The sequence below is a fragment of the Marmota monax genome, unplaced genomic scaffold (assembly GCF_021218885.2).
Source record: "Marmota monax isolate L192 unplaced genomic scaffold, Marmota_monax_Labrador192_F-V1.1 WCK01_AAM20220418_F8-fsc00138, whole genome shotgun sequence".
In the NCBI taxonomy this organism is placed as follows: domain Eukaryota; kingdom Metazoa; phylum Chordata; class Mammalia; order Rodentia; family Sciuridae; genus Marmota; species Marmota monax.
The window spans coordinates 2,255,693-2,280,695 of record NW_026692763.1 but is presented as its reverse complement, the minus strand read 5'-3'; the positions used below and the strand labels follow the sequence as shown (position 1 = coordinate 2,280,695).

Genomic DNA, 25,003 nt, shown 5'->3' with positions numbered 1-25,003 from the left:
TATCATTCAGTACAAGCTATCTCCTCCACATAAATGAAAATGGAACTATACTTTTTCTTTTGACTTGGAACTTGGGTTCTGGGGAAAACCAAACTTGGCTATATGAACTCAACTCATGAAATTGTCATAAGGCTCAAAAGAGATAATGTAAACAAAAACAACTTGTAAATTATATAAACTTATTACAGATATACCCTTGATCAAGATCAAGGCACTTAAATACCTCACAGCCACGTCCCCTTGGACATCTCTTAATTTTCATAATAAATGACTTACATGTATTTCAAAGTCCAGCTCATAAGTCCTGTCATTGTGAAGTCTCCTCAATCCCAACTAGACTCTAAATTGAATTCCTCTTTACACTATAATGTTACACTCTCTTAACTCTACTCTTTATTAGTTCATTCAGGAAAATAACAAGTATTTAAGGTACGCCAGACACTGTGTTATGAGCTGGAATAAAAATAAGTTAGTAAAGCTTACAAAGTTTTTTTCACATACATTATCTCATTTAACTCTTTTAAAAATGAAATGTCTCACAGATTATCATACTTATTTGTTTACAATTTCGCTAACCAAAATGAGCTTGCAGGAGTAAAGACTAAGTCTGATTTGGGGCCGGGGATGTGGCTCAAGCAGTAGCGTGCTTGCCTGGCATGCGTGCGGCCCAGGTTCGATCCTCAGCACCACATACAAACAAAGATGTTGTGTCCGCCGAAAACTAAAAAAATAAATATTAAAATTCTCTCTCTCTTTAAAAAAAAAAAAAAGACTAACTCTGATTCATCTTTGATTCCCCAGAGTTTAGCATAGTATCCAGCACACAGTAGACTGTAAATGCTTGATAAATGCATGAATAAATGAGGAACTGTCATTTCTTGCATTAATAAAATATCAAACAGGGTTAATACTGAAATAACCCTCATAAGTTTCCAGAGGAGGAAGAGAAAATTCTGGGGAGAGAAAATTCCTGTGACCAGAGCACCTTCAACCCAGGTCTTATTGTTTAACAAAGCTATGTGCTAACTGAAGATTCTGTAGGAAAGTTCCTAATTAGGTCATTCTGCTTAGCCATCTATTTAAATATGGCAGGCAACTGTATCACCTGAGACAAATGAAGCTATGTATGATATGTCATCTTAAAACATCCCATAAGTGGAATGATAGCCTTTTTATTCGGGGAGGGGGGGGTGCATACTGGGAATTGAACCCAAGGGTATCTTAACTACTGAGCCACATCCCCAGCCTTTTTGAGACAGGGTCTCAGTAAGTTGCTGAGGGCCTCACTAAGTTGCTGAGGCTGGCCTCAAACTTGTGATCCTCCTGCCACAGCCTCCTGAGTCACTGGGATTGTAGGTATGTGCCACCAGGCCTGGCAGAATGATAGATATTTGATAAAATAATCATATGCTACCACTTCTCATAAGCTACAAGTCCAATTCTCTTGACCCTTAGTATAGATGAGAGGTATATCAAGATATTTTCATATTTCAAAGTTTGTGGCTAATAATATTACATATGATTTCTGCCATATAATTCCCATTTTTCTACTTCAGAGCAATTGCTGCCTGAGGGCCACTTCACTTTCATTACCTTTTTTTTTTTTTTTGGATCTGAGGATTAAACTTGGGATGCTTAACCACTGAGCCACATTCCCAGCTCTTTTTTGAGATAGTGTCTCAGTAAGTTGCTTAGGGTCTTCCTAAATTGCAGAGGCTGGCCTTGAACTCATGATCCTCCTGCCTCAGTCTCCCAAGTTACTGAGATTACAGATGTGCACCAACACACCCAGCTTTGAAATGATGTTTTCTCCTTGAGAATGTAATATTTCACAAAGAATATGTACATGTATACATAAATCACTTTATGGTAATTACCAAGTAAATAACAATAAGCAGCAAAAATGAAGCTAAACGTAAAGGTGAAGTGTAAATACTGCTGTCCAAATGGGTGAGGCTCACACATTAGCCAAGCAACTTCATCCTCAATACCATCTCCACAGCATATAACTTACAAGTTTATATCTCAACAAAACTATATATCATGAATCATTAGGGTCCAAAAACAATTAAAAAAATTAGTGTCAAATCCTTGAAGACCAGGAGTCTATCATATTATTCCATTCGGATGTTATATGTGATCATTACTTAATTAGAAATTGGATAATTTTAATCTACATAGAACTATACAAAAAACTTTTGAGATAAAAATCACTACTTATAAAGGTGACTTAAGTATGACCACAGTCATCTTATTTTTCAAATTCAGTCATGGTCCATTGATACATAGAATTTCATTTCATGATCCATAGAATTTCATTTCACTAAGACTATTCTAGCATCAAAAAATACTTCAAATTGTATTTAAGAAATGCATATTGAGAATATAAAAGGATTTCCAATCTCTTTCTCCTTTAGTATTTACTTTCCTTAATCTTATAACATTCATTATGTTCTGCTTATAAACAATGCCTCACAGTTTACACAGCCCTTGCACAATTATCATCATAGCAATCTCATGAAGCAGATATAATCAAAATCATCCTGAGGGGCAGTGCAGTACTGCAGAAGCAATACAATTAGAGTCCCTGGGCTTGAATTCCAACTTTTAAAGCTGTGTGACCTCGGGGACATCTGGCTAAAATTTTAAGAGAAACAAAAAGTAAAACCATTTTTAATGTTTTTAAAATGCCGACCTAAAATATTTCTGAAAACACAACTTTGAATCATGCAAATAACAAGGCTGGTAAACTTTAAAAATTCAAAATATCAAAAGTTTAAATATAGACTAACAAATAAGGTAAAAATAAAGGTAAATCTCCACCTGGAATTGTGATAATTCTTTACTCATTCATGGACTTATTTACGCCACAGAGTACAATTAAAATACAAACATAATTACTAGATGCATTCTCAGATAATAATCCTATCTGCTAAAAAGTCAAATGAAAACAAGGTAACAATTCTCAACTATAAAAGATTCTGTTTACTAGAATGGTTCTTCATTAAAAAATTCTTTGCTTTTTTTTGGGGGTGGGGGTACCCAGGATTGAACTCAGGGGCACTCAACCATGGAGCCACATCCCCAGCCCTATTTTGTACTTTATTTAGAGACAGTGCCTCGCTGTTGCTGAGGCTGGCTTTGAACTCTTGATCCTACAGCTTCAGCCTCCCAAGCTGCTGAAGCCAGATTTAAAGACGGGTAGTTAGGAAAATGGGGTCTAATATCGAGTAAGGTAAAGAAAATGGAGGCCATTATCAAGAATGGAGTCTAAGAAAACAGAGCAGCACTTGGGGAAATTGAAATGTTAATGTCCCCAAGGCCTGGAACCCATCAACTGTTAACGAAACAGCTCCCAGCAAACAGGGAAATGCTAATCAAACCACCCCAGGCCCTTCCTGCCCAGATTACTCCTACAGCCCACCTATCTCCCACCTTTTGGCCTTCCTACCTGCATTCTATCACTGCAAGATAAAGGGAAACAAAGGACAAGATCTCCCCCTTCCACGGATTCCGCCTTTCAGGTCCCCTTCTTCCTCCAGGGAGAAGTTTTTACTGCTGTCTTTAATAAAGCCTTCCACTTTCCACTCTCCACTAGTCTCGGCGTGCTTCTCTGGTGTTACACTTCAGCACTCGGTGAAAACAAGGACTCGTTACCGGTAAACAGCGGTAACACTGCTGGGATTACAGGTATGAGCTACTGCGCCCAGCTCTACATTTTAAGAGTGCTTTTAGTTTATCAAATGACAGCACTAAAGCTGTTCACCCTTACAATTGTGTAACACTGGGGGAGAAGCACCTACCATTTAATTTTAAAGATGAAGGAAAAAAGAAAAGAGAGTGGCCAGGTCACTTGCTCTCAGAGAGGTGAAAAACTGGTCTTTCAATTCTCAGTAACATTATGCCATACTGGTTCCTTAGTACAATGAAAATAAAATGTTAAAGAAGGGAAGGCAGTATGATGTGGGACAACTATGGAAATGGGTTAGAAAATGTGCATTTAGTAAGAGCTATACCATTAAATAGTTATGAGACCTTGACCTACATCTTTCCTGAATCTTGTTTCCTCATTTATAAATAAGAGATGCTTTTATTATTATTTTATTGTATATATGAATTTAAATTTTTAAAAGGTATTTTATGGGGAATTATTTTGCAAAACAAAAAATTGGTTACATTGGTAATTTCCCCTTTAGTCCTTAAAATCAAATTTTATATATTTAGCATCTAAATCAATCCTTGTTATAATATGTATTCAATAAACACTTGGAACATTAGTGGATGAATGAAAAAGTGTTCTACAGTGGGGCATACATATATATCCATATGCATATTGAATCTAAATTAATATCTTCTGTTTATATCTGTTTATTAATACAACAAATAAATACTAAGTATTTATAATATAATAGGAACTGGAGACCCAGGAATGCCAATAACTAGACTCATGAAGCTTACATTCAAGGAAGGTCAGGTGCTAAAAAAATTAAAAGAACAAATGATTACAGATTTTCTTTGGGGGATACAAAGTGCTTTGTTAAATAACAGCAAGGCTGAAGTTTAAGAAGACTTTGGAATTTTTCAGAATGGATGTATGCACACGTGCCAATTATGAGGGCAAGTTATTACAGAGAAAGGACAGAAAAGAAAATTTTAATCAATTTGAATTTATTTTTTTTAGAGAGAGAGAGAATTTTTTAATATTTATTTTTCAGTTTTCGGTGGACACAACATCTTTATTTTATTTTTATGTGGTGCTGAGGATGGAACCCAGCGCCCAGCGCATGCCAGGCAAGCGCGTTACCGCTTGAGCCACATCCCCAGCCCTTCAATTTGAATTTATTGATCATAAATTTATAATTTAACTCCTCTCACTTTGCCCAGTAGTGTTTGACTGCGGTAGGGCAGGCACAGGAATTTAGGCTGTTGGATTATCCAGCAATATCTCTATTAATATGATGAAAAGACAGAAGAAAAAGGGAATTTATGAATTGATGAGTGTATGGTATATCAGGCTCAAATGTGATGACTCTCTGTGACAATGGGATCCTGGCATGGTTAAAATGCAGATATCAAAGTGGTTGATCAAGAGTCTAATACCTGCACACTTTGCAAATCTCCCTTTTGTCTACAAAGGATGCATCGTGGTACCATTGTTTTTTTTTTTTATACATTTTCATTAATTCAAGAAAATCATCTAAATGTAATAAGATCTCACTGTCTATTTTTTAATAAATAACATACAAACTCAAAAAAAAAAAAAGTAAGGGAGGGCCTATTTCAAAAAAGAGTTAGAAGAGGACTGTTTGAGGAGATGACAAGTGAGTTTAGACCATAAAGATGAATAAGTTATATGTAAAATTAACAGAGGAGTGTATTCTAAGAAGATTAAGTAGCATAAATGCAAATAGGCTAAAAAGGGAAAGGGTTTGATGTCTTGGAGAAAGGAACCAAAGAGTATGGCTGGTACCTAGTAGGCAAAAGGAGAGAGTGGCTGGATGAAGTAACAGAAAGAGGGCAATGAGGTTAGAGATTAAGGCAGCAGGTTGATATAGGGCCCTAAAGACCCATAAAAAATTCTTAATTCACTCATGGAAAAATGGAGGGAGGAAGGTAGTATTAAAGTAAAAGCTCATTTCAATAAACATTAGAAAAAGAGATTTTACTTAACCATACTATTTCAAAGCATAAAGCTTATAGTATAGAAGAGTAAAGTAAATTTAAATTGATGTAACCAATATACTATTTCAAAGTATAAAGCTTATAGTATAGAAGAGTAAAGTAAATTTAAATTGATGTAACCAATTGGCTAATAACTACCCTGGAGCCCTGAACATGCCACACTCTCTTCTGATAACAGATTTTCCAATCATCTAGCCACAAGGATGAATTTGTGACTCGGGTAAAACCAATTATAGTAAGTCACCTACTGGCCAGGGATAAATCCAAGCAACTCAGTCCTACAGCTACAAAAAAACAAAAACAAAAACAAAACCCTAAATATTTAATTTAAAAATCTTGTCACAAAGAAAACCTCCAAGCTAGGATAAATTCACTGAAAAATTCTAATACACATTTAAGAAAGAAATAACAAGCCTGAATAAACTCTTTCAGAAAATAATAAAAAGGGACACTTCTTAAATCATTTAATGGGGCCAATATTATTCATATAATACAACCAAAGACATCTTAAGGACAGAAAACTACAGACATTTCTCACAATAATGCAGAAATCCCAAACAAAATAAATCCAGCAAAATAACAGAAAGGATAATCAATATATCATGATCAAGTGGGGGTTGTTTTAGGAATGCAAGATTGTTTTACTATTTAAAAATAATCAACATAATTCACAATATTACAGCAATAAAGGATAAGAACAATCTCTTCAATAGATGCAAAAAGAAAGACACACAAAGATAAAGAAATTAATTCAGCCCCATTCATGATAAAATTTTTAGCAACAAAAGCATGGAAGTACTCTCCTCAAAAGCAATAACAACACCTAGCACACAAATCTTACTTTCTGAATACCATAAACCAAGTCTGCTTAGAGAAGTAGTTGATTACAAGCCAGGCATGGTGGCACATGCCTATAATCCCAGCAACTCAGGAAGTTAAGGCAGAAGGATTCCAAGTTCAAAACCAGCTTCCACAATATAGCAAGACCCCCATCTCAAAATAAAAAGGACTGGGGATATAGCTCAGTGGTAAAGTGCCCAGTTGACTCCAGAGTTGAGGCAAGTAAAATTTAATACAGGCCATGAATATTTCATGATGCCAGAAAGTAAAAGAAGTACTCAAAGAAATGAGCAATGTTAAATGTCAGAAACTAACCTGAAGGAACTTCCAATGACAAAATATAGAACAATTCAAGCAACGAAGTAATTCTAGTCCTGGATTAAAACTCATAGTTATTTGTGAATATAACCTGGTATAAATAATTAAATAAACAAAATAAATGGCAGAGAAGAGAGAGCTCTTCTTACAAAATTATAATTAATAAGTATAAAAAGGACCCATAGAAATAGAAAATCACCAATAAGCAAACACCACAGTTGTAAATGGGAATATAAGATTCATGAATGAATTTTAAAACTAGTGGGAAATATTTGAGGAGAAAGATCATTTGTGTTGTCTCCAAGTTTTGTCTGTCTCTACTGACTCACCTATCTAGATGAGGTCTACTTATGCTGACCAGGCTGGCCATAAACTCACTATCCTTTGGCCCTCAACCTCTTGAGTACCTGGGATTATAGGGGTGCTCCACCATGCCCAGCTTCAAATAATCCTTTTAAAAGTAAACTACCACATTTTTTTTTAACTGTTTAATTTCTTTTTGAGGAAATAAATATAGAAACACTAATGCAATCTAACTATTAGTTTCTACTGCTTAAATATGCTATCCCTTAATTACTCTGAACCACAAGAACATATTAGTATAGTTTTGGACACAATGCAAAATTCTTTTTACAGTGGTCTTTACCAAATGTTTATGACAAAGCTATTACTATAAACATACTCTAGGAGACAGTGCCCCCTTGTGCCAATCAATGATATTCATAAATTAAGGAAGAACAACCAATGATTAGTTCTAACACTAAAAGCATGGAATTCCTAAAGAAAGCCTTGATTGGCTGGGAGTGTAGTCACTGGCGGAGTACTTGCCTATGTTCAATAAATAAATAGATAGATAGATAAAAGACCCTGATCTTTCTGTGTGTTGTTTTTGGTTTGTTTTGTTCTGAGACAGGGTCACACTATATTGCTGGTCTGGTTTCAAACTTGGAGGCTGAAATGATCCTCCTGCCTTAAGTCAACTGAGTAGCTGGAGTTATGGGTATGCACCACCATGCTTGGCTCTTTCTGTGTTTTGATTTTAACAGTTTATATTTAAAGTGGTGATCTTTAAAGACAAATGAATTGAACAATACCTAAATTTCATATAACATTTATGGCATTCAGTAGCAAATATCTTCATAACTTTTAGCACTATTATGGATACAAGCTACTCAAGTGCTTATAGGCTGAGTTCAGAGATAAGTATTTTTTTCTAATCCTTAAGTTCCACCACAAAATATAAACAGCAAAACAAAAAGAGAAAACCTAATCTACTTCAGAGAAAAATAGATGACACAAAAACAGACTATGGTGACTTGCTTTAAAATAAGCATATAGTTCATCCAAGTTTTTGATATTTTCTTCTGATATCTTGGACAACAAAACTTTTCTTTTAAATTTGATATATGGCCTAATTACCTTTTATAAAGCTTCTTCAATACGTAAGTGATAACAGACCATTAAAACATAATCATCATTTTTACTATAGGTATATACAGTGTGTACACATATATAGATTATGCAGACACAGAAACAGTTTACTATGTACATGTGTGTACATTCATTTATTATAGACAAAAGTATTAAAGTACTAGACTTATTACATTAAGATAATAAAAAACATAACAAGTAACAAGTGAAGTAAAATATTCAACAGCACAGTATCTTCCTAATAATTGGAACGACCACAATTCCTTTTTTTCCTCTTTTTTTGTGGTGCTGGGAATTAACTCAGGGCCTTGTGTATACCAGGCAAGCACTCTGCCACTGAGTAACAGCCCCAGTCCACAACTCTCATTTCTACTGAGCACTGTCATTAGGAAAATTAAATGAATTATCATCAATAAAGCACTTTCTATGATAACATCATAAAATGTTTCTTGCATAAGTGAATTAATAAACATAGGAAATTACACATAAGTTACATTCAATAATACCTACTTCCTAAGGTGGTCATGTTCTTTCAGAAATAGTTCAGTTCTTCTGTTGTTTACTCCAGATCCACTTTTATATGACCTAGAACAACATAAAGAAAACTTAAGAACATTTTTGGAAAACACTATAAAAATCAGATTAAGTGACTGACCCTATTGAGATCAAAAGTGAACAAACTGTGCCTCTTCATTGTTTTGAATAATTAAAACTTTTTTCATTTCCCTCTAAGAATGCTATTGTAAATATAAATGCTTCTCTAAGACCTAAGAGTTTACTATGCTTTTCATTAAAATAACCCAATATTCTTTGTCAACAACAAAAAATGTTATTTTTTCCTTTCTTTGTCTATATCCTCAATTTCTCCAAGGGGATGTAAAACAATGGACTGATTAGAACATGGTATGTGGAGCGGAAAGCATTAAAACAGAAATTTTTCTTCAAAACAGTGTGTACCGGGCTTGGAATATAGCTCACATGGTAGAGTGCTTGCCTGGCATGCACAAGGCCCTGGGTTCAATCCCCAGCACCACACAACAACAACAACAACAAAAAAACAGTAGATGTCATCATCAACTAAGCCTAAGGACCAATGAAATGAAGTATTCAGTAAAGTGCCAAATTTGGTATACTTAAAGATTTCTAACTTAGTTAAATTTTACAAAAAATGTCTTATCATTAACACTCTCATTTTTCTGTGTTCCACTAAAAATAAAGTATTGAATTTTTAAAAATTCAAGAAACTGCACAAATGTTGCTCTAAGACAAAAGAGGGTCATGCTGCTAAAACTGAGGTACTGGCTGAGAGGCAGCACTACTATACAAAGTACAACAGAAAAACACCAGGACAATGATACAGCCAACAACATATTGGACTTAGATAACTGATTACTTAGATTTAATAGTCAATTAACCTTAGACAAGACTCGTAACACCTAGCTTTATAAAATGAGACTAATAATTTCTATCTTTATCAAAAAATTATTTGAAAGCAAAAAGAGAATACATGGAAAAGTATTATGTAAACTGCAAAAAACTACAAAAGTCTCAGGTATTGTTATTATACCTCATCTCACTAATCATATTATGCCTTGTGTTATACTATTTTAAATAACGTACCTTATTCCCCTCTAGCACCTAGATTATAAACAGGGCCAAGCTGGTCTTTTCATTTCTACCATCTATTGTGGCTACATAATGTCTTACTTATAGTTGGTGCTCAGGAAACAGTTTAATGAATTGGCTGCACATACTTTTATCATCATTTTTCAAAACTAAGTCATTATAGAGGGTTGCAGTCTAGTCACTCCTACAAAGTATGGAAGTGCTGTTTATACATTAAAGGCCACTCTCTACCGTGGTTCTCATTGTATTCCTCAAAATGCATATGAAGTCAACTGTATAGAAACTAAACAAAAGACCCAAGGGACAAAAATATTATGATTGTCACAGTAGTATAACAAAATAAGAGAGCTTTAGGAAAATGTTTCTTAGAGTACACATAACACATACCAAATTGTGATAAGTGTATATCATTGTTTATGAAACAGCATAAATTTATCACAATGAGACAATGATAGGTATCATTAGATGGTTCAAAATAGGAAAGTCTTCAGCTTCAATTAGATGGCCACAGAACTAGACTTGATGGTCAGTCAAGTTCATTTCTGAAAAGTTATTCGAGAATACCTAAGAAAAGCAGGCTGGGGGATGTGGCTCAATAGTAGAGCTTGTGAAGCATGAGCAAGGGCCTGGGTTCAATCCCCAGTACCACAGAAAAAAAAAAAAAAGTATGAAACGGTACAATATATCATCAAGGATGAGGTGAAGGAATGGAAGAAAAGAAAAAAATCTTTAAACTTATGGACTGAGATAAGCATAAAAATGTTTGAAGTCCTTAAATAATTTAATGTAAAATGATGAGTTTGTATTAAATCTGGAAAAAAACAAATATTTCAGAATTTCAGGGAAATAAAGGTTACATTAATAGCTACCTGAATATAAAATTGTTGGGAAAAGGGAGAGGAGCAGGAGATAGATATTCATCAAGGGCAACATGGAGAACTTCAGTTACGTTATTATTCTTAGGGTAGATATAAAAGGTCAGAGAAGATCTCATGAAGATGTCATGTAAATTAGACTTTGAATAAAGACAGGAAATTCAAGGTTGGCAGGAGATAATGGTAAAACTAGGGAACCAGGAGATAAGACTGGCAAAGTAATCAGGATCAGAATGTAGCAGTCTGTTCCAAAAATGTTGAAATGATAATTAGAAACCCTGAAATCTAAATCCTGACTGCAATTAACTACAATTATATTCTAAATCTTCATAAGTACTCTACAAAATAATATAAAAGGTAACTTACTCAATATCTTTTCGTACTGATCCCATGAGATTCTCCCTTTCCCGTATTGCCATAAAGTTTGCTTTGGTTTTATGAAATTCATGTGTATAATCCTGCAATAAATCAACATCTAGTCTCAACATAAGTCATGTCATCATACTGTAAATTTCTAAACATTATTTTTCCATTCTATCGTCTAGTACCTTGTCTTATGAGGTATAATTATGAATAAAAATAAAATCCTAAGTAAAATGATTTCAAGTGGTTTAGGATAGAATTTTTGAGAGTTTTGTTTATTTATTTAAACTCAATAAACCTAGTAATAGGCTTATTTCTAAATTTCCTTTTTTCTTTTCTTTTCTTTCTTTCCTTTTTCTTTTTTGCAGTGCTGGGGATCACACCCAGGTCCTTCATCATGCTAGACAAACACTTCACCATTGAGCTATACCCCTCAGCCCAAATCCTCTCCTTTTGATGCTCCCACTGAATTTTAATTCCAAAATAAATTAAATGAAGAACAAAAATCAAAAGAACTGCAAGGAACAAAATAATCTTTAAAACATTTTATTTTTATACTACTGTATTTTTAAAAGGCATTAAAGAATATTATTTTTTTAATTCAGAAAAGTACATAAATAAAATGAACCATCTCCCAGAAGGCCTCTATTGACTAATCTTTTAAAAACAAATAAAACACATGAATATGGGGAGAATAGTAAAAGAACAGGGTTTAAAAAAAATCCTGTTCCACCATTCATAACTATTATCATCCCTTTCTTGTGTTTTCTTCCAAGAAACATGTTTCTACATATTCAATTTTGTCTGTTATTTCTTTCTCCCCGCGCCCCCCCCACGCCAGCATAGGGGATTGAACCTGCAGGCACTCACTGTGAAGCTATGTACCCAGCCCTTTTTAATCTTTTAAAATTTTAAACATGGGTGTGGTGCTGCATACCTGTAATTCTAGGGGCTCAGGAGGCTGAGGCAGGAGGATTGCAAGTTGAATGCCAGCCTCAGCAGAAAGGCCCTAAGCAAATCAGTGAGACCCTGTCTCTAAATAAAATACATAAAAGGGTTGGGGATACGGCTCAGTGGTTAAGCACACATGGGTTCAATGCTGATATCAAAATTAATTAATTAGATTATATTAATAAATTGAAACAGGGTCTTGCTAAGTCGCTGAGACTGGCCCTAACCTTGCACTCCCCTTGTCTTAGTCTCTCAAGTTGCTGGGATTACAGGTGTGCAACACTGTGCCTGGCTTGCATTCATATTTTGCTAAAGAAATCATACTATACATTCTGATGCACACTCTATTTTTTATAGATCATAAAATGTCAAGCAATCTTTCCATACCAGCAAATGGAAATCTACATTACTTTCTTCCTTTATTTTTACTTTTATTTCTGGTGGTGTACAAGACTGAACCCAGGGTTTCATGCATGATAGGCAGGTGTTTGGTAGATACATCCTAAATGTATCTACAACCTACATCACTCTTTTTAATAGTTGCATAGAATATTATGACTCTATCATAATTTAATAAATTCACTACTGATAAACATTCTAGTTGTTTTCATTATTTTCTATTAAAAATGCTGCAATAGGGGCTAGGAATGTACTCAGTGTGGTAGGGTACTAACCTACCTGTATGTGAGGCACCGGGTTCAATTGTCAGCACAATATATACAAACACACACACACAAAAGCTGCAATAATCATTCCTGTACATATATTTTGTTGAATAGATGGGCAGACATATGATTGTAATCCCAGTTACTTGGGAGGCTGAAGCAGGAGAATGACAAGTTCAAGTCCAGCCTGGGCAATTTATTGAGAGCCTGTCTCAAAATAAAATTAAAAAGAAAAAAAAAAAAAAAAGCTGGGAATGAAGCTCAGTGGTAGAACACTTGCCTAGCATGTGCCAGATCCTGGATTCAATACCTAGTACTGGGGGAAAAAAATTCTGATAGAGCTAAATTGCCTACTAGAAAGACTGCACCAATTTACCGACCCACCAATGACTTATGAGTGCCTATTCTTCAACATGCTTGCCAATCATGGGTTATAAATATTTGAATATTTGTTAATCCGATAGGTGAAAAAAAAATCTCATTTTGATTTGCATATTTATTTGGGAATATGACCCGAACATCTTTTGGTTTCAGCCTGTGTGTGTGTGTGTGTGTGTGTGTGTGTGTTGCCAAGGACTGAATTCAGGCCCAAGAGCATGCTAGGCTCTATCAGTGAGCTATACCCACAATCCTCAGCCACTCATTTAAGTGAGCAAATTTATATTCTTTGACTATTTTCCTAAGTTGTCATTTTTCTTCTTTTTTGGGGTGCCAGGGGTTGAACCCAGGGGTGCTTAACTACTGAGCTACATCTCCATCCCTTTTTATTTTGAGACAGGGTCTTGCTAAGTTGCTTAGGGCCTCAATGAATTGTTGAAGCTGACCTAGAACTGAGGCTGCTGTCTCAGCCTCCCCAGCTGCTGGAATTACAAGGATGTACCAGCATGCTTGACTTAAGTTGTCTTTTTTCTATTTCTATTATTTCTCTTAGTATTAAGAAAATTAGTTATTTTCTACAGTTTCTGGTATTTGCCCTTACTTAGAAAACCCTCTACTGCTCCAAAATTTATAAATTTCAACCATGCTTTATTCTGAAATTTTATGGTTTCATTTTCTGTTTTACTTTCCTTTTGCATTGCTGGGGACTAAGCCCAGTGCCTTGCACATGCTTATTTTTCTACATATAATCCTTGGTCCATCTAGAATTTATTCTGGTTGTGAGGGCTGAGGTAGAAATTGAGGTGGTTATCTTCCAACCCCCAAACAGTCAATTGTTATAGTTCCATTTATTTTATAATTTCTTTGTCCTGATATAAAACACCCACTTTTATCAGAAGCTACATTTCCATGCATATATAGAACTCTATATATGAACTCTATTTTGTTCTATTAGTACATATGTTTTTTCTTCTAGAATCAAACTGTCTTAACTATTCTAACTTTTTAATAAGTTTTAGTATCTGGTAAAATTAGCCACTGCTTATCTTTATTTTTAGAAGATAAACTTTATTGAGCTTTACTTTTCTTAGTTATTCTTGTATGTGTATGATTCCAAATGAACTTTTGGGTCATTATGTCATGAAAAGAATGAAACAAACATGAAAAAACCCTGCTACTTCCATTGGGATGACATTCAATTTATACGGCGATTTAGAGGGAAATTTTCCCATCCAAAAGCAAAATAATTCTTTCCTCTGCTTACATTTTCTTCTATGTCCCTCAGTATACAAGTTATACATAAAGAATTTTATAGTTTCATCATTATATATACAGGTTTTTTTGTGTGTTTGTGTTCATTTTTTTTTTTTGGGGGGGGAGGTGGTGGTGGTGCTGGGAATTGACTGCAGCCCCTTCCATTATATTTCTAATAGGTGACTCTATGTAGAAAAACTGCTTGGTTTTATATACTAATTTTATAGTCTATCATTTTTTTTTAATCTACCATCTTACTGAATTAAATGTTTCTAACATTTTTCAGTTAATTTTCTTGGTTATAGAGACATATAATCTTATCCTATCACAAGAAAGGAATTTTGTCTCTTATTTTCTAATATTGATTTCAGATTTCTTTTTACTAATTGCCTACCCAAACTTCTAAAACAATATTACACATTTGTGGTGCACATAGGTATACTTGTTTTGTTTTTATCTACAGTGCTTTACCATTAACTCCAATGCTGATTTTTAATCTGAGAGTCACATTTCTGCATTAGGTGAACAATTTTTCTATTCCTATTGTTTTGTGTAAGATGCTGGGGAGCAAACCCAAGGGCCTTATGCATGCTAAGCACACACTCTACCACTGAGCTACACTCTAGTTCTATTCTGGTTTTTAAAAAGAGTTTTTAAAATTAGAAATGGTAGCTGAATTTTATCAATATTTACAATGTTTGGCTGGATGTGGTGGTGAATGCCTCTAATTAATCCTAGGAATTTGGGAAAGAAACTGAATCAGGAAGACAGCAAGTTCAAGGCCAGCGTCAGAAACTTAACAAGACCTTATCTCAAAAGAAAAAATGAAAAAGGGCTGAGGATGCAGTTGAATAGTAGAGTGTCTATGGGGTCAATCCCCAGTACTGGGGGAGGGAAAAAAAAAGCCCTTCTTTCAAGTACTACATTTTTAATACCCCCATATAAGTCTTTGCATTTATTTGCTTTTATTGAATACTTCTAACATTTTCCCAACCAATACACTATTTATAGTAAATTACTCTCCCTTCCATATTATCTTGAAAGCCTGATAAAAGTGTAATCTAAATCACCATATTATTGTTGATGCATGAATATTGGCTATTTTCTGTTACAGCTAGCTGACAGGTCTTCTGGAAGTGTATGTACCAAGTGATAAGCATTCAACTTCATCAGGAAAAAGCAAGATATATTAAGTATTTCCCAAATTTTACACTACTGACCAAAAAAGAAAAAAAATAAATAAAAAATGAATTTCTATATAGTATATCATTTATCTTCTCAGAAGAATTTTCTCTTTATTCTTTTAAAAACATATGTACCTACCCTATTAAATGATTAAAAAACAAATCAAACAAAACTCTTGTGATAATGTAAAAAATTTCAAGCTCAATATATTACCTGTAATATGTCTCTATGTCGCTGTAACGTATGCATGAGTGCTGCATTCAAGGAGGGGACACCTGCACTGTTGGTATATTCTGCCATTTTATCATTTACCCCTGTAAGCTAAAAAGAAAAAATACATTTAAAACAAAATTTAGAAAGCACTATATGCAGCGAAAAGCAAATTATTTCTATATATATATATGTATGCCCTTTTGACTGATAGCAAAACAAAACCCATTCAGCATTTTCCACCAAGTAATTCACAGAGGCTAAAATAATACCCATTTTGGGGATGGCTGTCATCAAATTCAAGTGGCATGGGGAGGAACACATCTTAAATGAATGTATGATTTCAATAAATACGTCTGCAACAATTTAACATAGTACCATACATAACAAGTGCACAATTAATTAACAGAAAGCACTTACCCTTGCCAAAAGTTGTTCAATCTCAATTGCCATTGTCTCAAACATTCTGTCTTGGCTTGATCCATTTAAAAGGGGTGTTGTGTCAGAACTAAAGAAAAGTTCAATTAAAAGAATCCATTACTCAATTCTAGTCCTTTAAAACATACCTAATAAGGTAATTATTTTTTATGGATTTTTTTAACTTTATTTTATTTATTTATTTTTATTTGGAGCTGAGGATTGAACTCAGTGCCTCACATGTACAAGGCAAGTGCTCTACTACTAAGCCACAATCCCTACCCAAGGTAATTATTCTTAAAGAGGTCAAAAACAGGGCTGGAGTTGTAGCTCAGTGGTACAGCGCTTACCTAGCACATGTGAGGCACTGGGTTTGATCCTCAGTACCACATAAAAATAAATAAATAAAATAAAGGTATTGTGTCCATCTACAACTATAAATAATAATAATAAATATTTTAAAAAGAGGTCAAACAGGGCTGGGGCTGTAGCTCAGTGGCAGAGCTCTTGCCTAGCATGTGTGAGGCATTGGGTTTGATCCTTAGCACCACATAAAAATAAATAAAATAAAAGCATTCTGTCCATCTACAACTATTAAAAAAAAAGAGGTCAAGCATACTCCTGAAACATTCCCTCTATTTCTTTAAAGTTATGATATTTATAGTTTTCCTATAAAGATCACCATATGTCCTACAATATTAAATTCAGCATAAAAATAATAAAATATAAAATTTTCCAAGCTTTAATAATCTACTCTTAATAATGGAAAGAAATTCCAAATGCTTGTTTACTGTCTCCCAAGTGGTAGAAATTAAGCTATGGCAGCACTCAATTAAAAATTTTTAAAAATATTTGCTTTTTTTATTTTTAGTTACAGGTGGACACAATATCTTTATTTTTATATTTTTATGTGGTGCTGAGGATCGAACCCAGAGCCTCACACATGTTAGGCGAGCACTCTACCTCTTGAGCCACAACCTCATCCCCCCAATTAAATTTTTAATTTGATTATGTGAAAGAAAACTGTAGAACTGTTGAATTTCTTATAAGAGAAGTCATTGAAATGTATTATGTATTATGCTATGAGGCTTGAGAAATAATCTTTTAAGTTTTTACCTTCCAAAATTATGGTTTCCTAGGCCTTACATTCTCTCTCTCTTTTTTTCTTTTTTGTACTAGGGATTGAACCCAGGGGTACTTAATCACTGAGCCACATCCATAGCTCTTTTTATTTTTTATTTTGAGATAGGGTCTTGATAAGTTGCTTAGGGCCTCACTAAGTCACTAAGGCTGGCCTAGAACTTGAGATTCTCCTGCTTCAGCTTCCCAAGATGCTGGGATTACAAGGGTGTGCCCCATGCCCAGAGGTCTCTTATTTTCTTGACTCTTGCCAAGAAAAAATAAGATTGAGATTTAAATGATCCAGAATGAATAACTAGCTATTGAATAATCAGGAACTAGCTTTCAGCCTATAGAATGCCATGTCTGGCATATTTATGCACTAATCCTCTACATTTCCACTGGTTACATGCAATCATTTAATTTTATTTTGCAAAAATGTATTCAACTATCTCTTTATATCTGAATAGTCAGTCAAAATCTAACTTTAAGTGAAATATATGTTTGAAAGGCTCAAATTCTAAAATTGCATGTCCTGAAAGTTTCTTTTGCCTCTTTTTGAAAAATCACTATCTTTCATTAGGTCCCCAATTTTTACCGTATGGGCAGATTAATACAAATTGGAAATACTCTGGACACAGAAAAATGCCCAGGCATTGACTATGCTCTCCAATCTTACTGAAGACTTTGTCCTACCTAACAGTGCTTGGCTATGGCAAATAAAACAGATTACATCATTATTTCAACATTCAAAAAGTCCCTTAGGTACAGAAAATAGTTAATAAGCATTTTAATTTTAAGATGTTTAACTAGGTCTAAAGTTTTTATTACTTCTTGGAATATTCTAATTTATTTGCCCTAAAACATGATATCAAAATATCTAATTTTTTTTTTTTGGAGTTAGTACCAGGGATTGAACTCAGGGGCACTTGAACTACATCCCAGCCTTTTTGTATTTTATTTAGAGACAGAGTCTCACTGAGTTGCCTAGCACCTTGATTTTTGCTGAGTCTGGTTTTGAACTCACAATCCTCTAGCCTCAGCCTCTGAAGCCACTGGGATTACAGTGTACAGGGCTCTAATTCTTTATAATGTGTCAGAGCCAAGCCAAGAGGTTTAATCTCCTAGGATGTGCTCAAGAAAAATGCTCTGTATACTATTAATATAGGTCCTCCCCTATCAGATAAATAAAAAGGAACAATGGGCCAATAGAAAGTTAGGTTTAGGGAAGAAACTGCCTCTGGCTTATTCATATATCTTTGCCTATCTCCTGGACATGGTAGATGCTCATTAAATTATTCATGGAATGAATGAATGACACCAATCTCTTGCTACTGGTTATTTCATATTCACTATTCTCAGGACTGTATTTGAGTCCAGGGAAATGGTCAAGAAAAATTCCACATTGCTGAGTTTAATTATTGTGACATGTAGCATGTACATTAGATTTTGATGCTCACAACCTTAGGATTTTTATTTAAAGGGGCAGTTAAGCCAAAGTAATTCTACAAAGTTAGTCCCAATTTGTAGTAGAATTTCTTTGGGAATGTTTTGAGGATAATTTTTCCTTTAAAGGAGGTTAACAAAAGTATGATACTTAAGAAGAACAGAAAACACAGAAAAAGCATGGGTATGGCAAATAAAACATAGTATCTTTAAAAAAAAATTTTTTTTAGTTGTAGATGGACATAATACCTTTATTTTATTTATTTATTTTTTACATGTGTTGCTGAGGACTGAAACCAGTGACTCCCATGTGCTAAGGAAGTGATCTGCCACTGAGCTACAACTCCATCCCCAAACAGTATCTTTAAACAAAGACGAGTTTTAAAATTGTACACTTGCTACTGGTTATTTCATATTCACTATTCTCAGGACTGTATTTGAGACTTAAATTCCATAAAAATGTCTTCCAACCATATAATAAATTTACTTATAAAAAAGAACATTTCTGGGGCTGGGGCTCAGTGGTAGCACACATGCCTGGCATGTGTGAGACACTGGGTTCGATTCTCAGCATTGCATATAAATAAATAAAATAAAAGTCTATCAACAACTAAAAAAAATTTTTAAAAAAAGAACATTTCTCATTCTCATTATTTGCTAAATGCAGTGAAGGTCAGCCCAGAGCAATGCACTGCAATGAAGTGCATGTGACATGCTACCAACTTATTTTGAGGTCCCAGAGTCAATTGCTACCTTTGCAACCTAGGTGCCCTTACTAAAAAGAAATAACACTCTTGCTACAACATTAACATGAGCCTTTAGTTGAAATGTGCATAATGTAGTAGGTGGGCTATTTTAGAGTGTAGTGGGCTCTAGAGATAGAAAGATATAGGTTCAAATTCAAGTTAGGTTTTTGTTGTTTGTATTTTTTTAACTGAAAAATATCCCACCTACCACCAATCTTTGAAAAAGGCATGAAAATAAGAGTTAATCAACAACAACTCTGCCACCAACTATTTCATTGCTAGGGTATATAGAAACATTCTACATTAAAAAAAGAAAAAGAAAATATTCCCAGTATTTATATAAAGCTCTTAGAACAGTACTTAAAATATGATGAACACTCTTGTCAGCTATTAAAATTATTATCGGGGGCTGGGGTTGTGGCTTCGTGGTAGAGCTCGCCTAGCACAGGTGAGGCACTGGGTTCAATCCTAAGCACTACATAAAAATAAATGACTAAAAATAAAGGCATTATGTCTACATACAACTAAAAAAATTTTTTTAAAATTATTATTAATTAACAAAAATTAGAGCTGGGTGCAATGGTGCACGCCTATAATCCTAGTGGCTCACGAGGCTGAGGCAGGAGGATTGAGAGTTCAACACCAGCCTCAACAACTGTGAGACGCTAAACAACTCAGTGAGACCCCGTCTCTAAATAAAATACAAAATAGGGCTGGAGATGTGGCTCAGTGGTAGAGTGCCCCTGAGTTCATTCCCCCGTACAAAAACAAAAACAACAAAAATTTAGAAACAACGTCTATCTATTGAATGTTAAACCCTGGTACAGTCATTCAGTGTAGTACTACATAGAGTAAATGAAAATACCAGTTAAATGTATCCAGTTGAATCTCAAAGGTAATGTTAAACAAAAAAGTTGCAAAATAATTATTGAGGTATATTATGAATATCCTAAGAATAAACACATGTAATAAAAATACACATATGGTAAGATATACACACATACATATGAGAATGGGATGCCATCAGGGGCTTCAGATGAATCCGTTACGGTCATTTCTTAAAATGGGAGACAGATACATACGAGTCCTTTACATCATTCTTTACACTTTTCTAGGTGTCTTAGATATTTCCTAGTATTTTTGTGAAACAAGTAGATGACTTTAAGTGAGCATAAGATTCCAATAAAAGAATATACTTTCCGTAAGTTCAACATAGTAATATGCTAGTTTCTCAAGAAAGTACCAAAAACAAAAATAGCTTTGATGATTAATAGTGAGGATACACTGTACTAGATTTACTACAAAAGTATAAACACCAAAAGAGCAGTATGTATAGTTTGCATTTGAGTATTTTCTCAGATCCTTTTAGCAATTAGAAAACAAAAGATACCATGTGGGCAAATTAGCCATATTTCTGTATACTGGTTGAGCTAGGAACTCCTCTTTCTTTCTCTCTTTTTTGGTGGTATTGGGGATGAAACCCAGGGCCAGGCACATGCTAGGCAAGCACTCTACTCCAAGCTACATTCCCAGCCCCACAACTCTTATTTTTCATCTTGTTTGTTTGTTTTGTTTTTTGTGGTGCTGGGGGCTGAAACCAGAGCCTAATACATGTTAGGTAAGTGCTCTGCCATTGAGCTACTTCTCCAGCCCTGGGACTCTTATTTTTGATACAGACTCATTCTTAAACTCTAGTAGTTTCCTCCTGAGACCATAACAAACTTTGCCTAAGGATCGCAAATAAATGGAAGTTTCAGGAATTAGAAAAAATTGTAATAAGTCACTAAAAAATAAAATAATTGTGGTAAAGAAAATAAAACATCAATAATTTGCCAATAAGCAAGTTATAAAAGTTATATATTTTAGTGTTTTTTTTTTAATTCTCTAAAAACATTATATAATTTAAGGCATAAGAGACAGAATCTGGTAGTACCTATACCTGTCGCGTCTTCCATCTCGTGTGCTGCTGTGACTGTAACTCGTACATAGTTTACTGAAGGAAACTAGTTTCAGGTCAAGTTCATTTTCCAACTGTCGAGCCTGTTTCCTGAGATCTTTAACAAAATTATAAAAGCAAATAATTAGACCCAAAGATTCTATCAGTAAGCATGAAAATCACAAGACTATTCTGAAGAAAGCAAACTATAAATGATCATTATTAATCTTTGATCCAGTTCCTTCCCATAAAGAAAAGTGTTAAGGAAACCAAAGACTTACCCAAGAAAGTAAATTAATCATTAATTTAAATTTCAGATGGGACAGAAAGGGAAGTAGCAGTGGGAGAGGCAAACATTCAGCTTTATTCCAAAGACAGCTAGATGACAAATGTTCTAAACATTCCTAACATTTCTACAGCAGTAACTAAAATTCTGTAATTCAGGGCTGGGGATGTAGCTTAGTGGCAGAGTGCTTGCCTAGCATGCACAAGGCCCTGAGTTTATTCCCCAACACAGCAATAAAACAAAAATAAAATAGAAGAGACTACAAATCACAAAGAAAATGAATGTTTTATGATCAGGATCACATCAATTTACTAGCTAACTTTATATGAGAAAGAAGCTATCATTTTTGATAAGAAGTTTGCTATCTTTTTATGTTGTAAAGCTTTGTCAAGCTTATGAAATTCTTTTCTTAATAGTAAAATACTTAGCAATTGAACATAAAGAAAAATATTGCAATTAATAAAAATTGTCTTTTCATAAACTTACTGAAAAATTTCAGAGGTGAAACTAACCATGTGCTACTAACAAGGTCAAATATGAATATGACAGGGCAAAAAAACACATATTTTAAAAGCAGAAGCAAGCAAGCAGAGAAATTGGTATAGTAGTTTAGCATTTTAAGGGGCTGAGTGTGAGAAGCTACATCTGGAAATCCACACATCTATATCTGAGTACTCTTCTCATGATGAAGTACTCTTATTCATGAAGATTAAAATAAAAGGATTGAAATATAGGAAATATGGTATAAGAATGTCTCAGTGATAAGGAATACAAAACAGTATTTCAAATACTTTGCAACCAGAAGTAGGAAGCAGAGTAAGATAGTAGAACATATTTTCCCAGACAAAATCCCAGTTTGAATCTTGGCTGTTACTCGTTGGCACTAAGATTTATTTGCAAGCTACTTAATCTATAAATATTTTTAAAAACCTCTATCTTCAGGAAATTTTTATGCATTAGAAAAAGCAAAAGCTTAAAGCCATGGACCACAGTATTTTGTCAATAATGAACTGCTATCATTATTATAGCATGGTGCTTCAAAAAAGCACAGCCTGATGACTAGTATTAAAGATACCAGGAAACACTTGTACATAATTTAAAAATATTTTCTAGCTAGTACACACATTTCATATGGGCAATTCAAACTATAAGTATGCTCCTCTTTTAGTAATTGTCTTTTCTAACAGAAACATCAAGTAAAACCACTTTGAAAATAAGACAAGTATGTACAAACATAAAATTCAGTTTCTTAGATCAACTTGCTGACGGTGACATTGTCATGGTTTCCAGAGGCTTCGATGGGTAGGTAACAAGAGGACGCAGCTCAAAAGGGTAAGAGGGATTTGGAAAGCAGTTTCTATGTTCCAGCAAGGAAAGAGGCACTTGAAAGAAAAAATTGAGACTTCTTCCATCTTTGCTGTTCATCATGGTCCAGGAATGAATTTTATAGGACCTCACTTGATTGGACCATATATTCAGGAATTAAATAAATGCACTTGTCAATCACAGTAAGTTTTTTAGTTTCTTTCTTTCTTTTTTTTTTTTTTCCCCCTGGAAGAGGTACAACGAAGTACAACTCACAGTTTCTCCCAACTTCCTCTTTAACAAAACCAATCCTAGACTCCAGGACAGAAGGTAAAGTTACTTTCTGTCTTCAAACACCCAATCCTCGAAATCTCAGCCTGAACCTGCCACCCAGACCCAGCAGGAGATATTCAGCTCAAAAATCCCCGGATGGACCAGAGTAAGTTCCTCCTTTTCTCTTTTCCCACTCAGTTTTCCAACAGTGACATCAACTCCAAAGCGCTCACAACTCCAGTCTCCCTTGGCTCTGGATTTTCTAGCTGAACACTCGTCTTCACTCAGAGTTTGAACCCAAAGCTCCGTGGTCCGAGCTTCACTACCCCTTGCCCATTGCTACCTGGCGACTCCGGCCCCTCTTTCTCTCCAACCTCGCTCTGTCCACTCTGCTCAACCCCAATCCCTGGTCTCGTTCACACCGTCGGGTCAGGCCAGCCCCCTCCCTCAGATCATTCGGTTTCCTCGGTCCCCAGGGCTCCCACTACGCAATTCCTCTTCTCAGCTCGGCCGCTCCTAAAGCCTGGCTCTTTCCTCTGCTACCTCTCCCAAGATCTAGCCACAGTCAGCCCTTCTGCCTCTAGCGGGACCCACCCGGAGGCCTCGCCCTCACCTTCCCAGTAATTGCTGGTTCCTGCCGCCATCTTTGTTGTCCAACGTCAGACGGGATAGGAGAGTAGAGGCGATGCGGGCCAGAGAGTCACCTCTGCCCCTTCTTCCGCCCTGAGCGCCAGGGCCGATGGGATACTCGAACATCCACAAACACTGCCACCTGGTGGGTCAATTTGTTATCTTACAGCTTTTGAGTCGCAAGACGAAAACTTGGGCTTTTAAGCTCCAGGAATGCTGGTCCCCTCATGCTGGGACCCGTTTGGGCGCATCAAATCTTTATCATCTCCTTGGTTTTGATTTATCCCTTCTCTCAACAGGTGCCTGCACGACTGAGAGGAGAGTCATCCTCAGACAGAACTCCCTCACCTTCCCAGCCAGCCTCTTAGGAAGCCAGAGGTTCTTCCTCATCCTACCTCCGCCGGTGCTCCATCTCCCAGTCTCTCTGTGCCTTTCTCCACTGGCCCCAGTCCTCTGTGTCTGTGATAGTTGGAGTTCCAGCCTTCTTCCCTTTTTGCAGCCAGCAAATCTAGAAAGTGTATGCTGGTTCCATATGCTCTCGTTCTGACCTCTCAACCTGTTAAAATCACTGTCCAAACCCACCCTCTATAAATATATAAATTATCACAGAACACTGGAGTTGATACTTTACCAGTTCTGGTGAAGTTGTAGTCATTTTACCTCTTGTGATGTCACTCTCATTTATAATTGTCTTTAATATTTCCTCTACCTGTGCAGTGAGAACCACGTCAGTCATTTTTGCTTCAACTGTCAAACATACAGAATCCAAGAGAAAACCCTATTCTATTTCCCCATATTGTAGTCATTTTACCCCTCCTTCCCTCCGTCCCTCCCTCCTTCCCTCCTTCCTTCCTTTTCTAAGATTCCTTCTCTTCTAAGATTTCCTTTCTGTTGCAAGAACTTCCTTCAGCCATTTTTTTTTAAAAGAGAAGGTCAGTGAGTATAAATTTATTCATTTTTTAAAAAAATGAGAATGTTGATTTCTCTTTCATATAAAATCTGGAGTTCTTTCCGTTTTTCCCACAGCATTTGAATAAAAAATGTGCCAATTTTTCTGGCCACCACAT

General features: G+C 35.2%; 1 protein-coding gene across 6 annotated transcripts in view; it reads right to left on the bottom strand.

Moving 5' to 3' along the window:
• Positions 1-24,041, bottom strand: part of Gosr1 (golgi SNAP receptor complex member 1) — a 62,119-nt gene extending 38,078 nt beyond the window's left edge. For 4 of the 6 annotated variants that reach the window (XM_046446998.2, XM_046446997.2, XM_046446993.2 and 1 more), the window contains exons 1-6: positions 23,920-24,041; positions 21,440-21,560; positions 16,199-16,286; positions 15,782-15,889; positions 11,139-11,230; positions 8,782-8,856 (exon numbers count right to left, since the gene is read on the bottom strand). In XM_046446998.2, the coding sequence (XP_046302954.1) occupies positions 8,782-8,856; positions 11,139-11,230; positions 15,782-15,889; positions 16,199-16,286; positions 21,440-21,560; positions 23,920-23,950 (515 nt within the window). In that variant the 5' untranslated portion in view covers positions 23,951-24,041. The remainder of the gene's footprint in view (positions 1-8,781; positions 8,857-11,138; positions 11,231-15,781; positions 15,890-16,198; positions 16,287-21,439; positions 21,561-23,919) is intronic. The other 2 variants (XM_046446994.2, XM_046446996.2) reach the window with 1 other exon arrangement.
• Between the last annotated feature and the right edge of the window lie 962 nt (positions 24,042-25,003).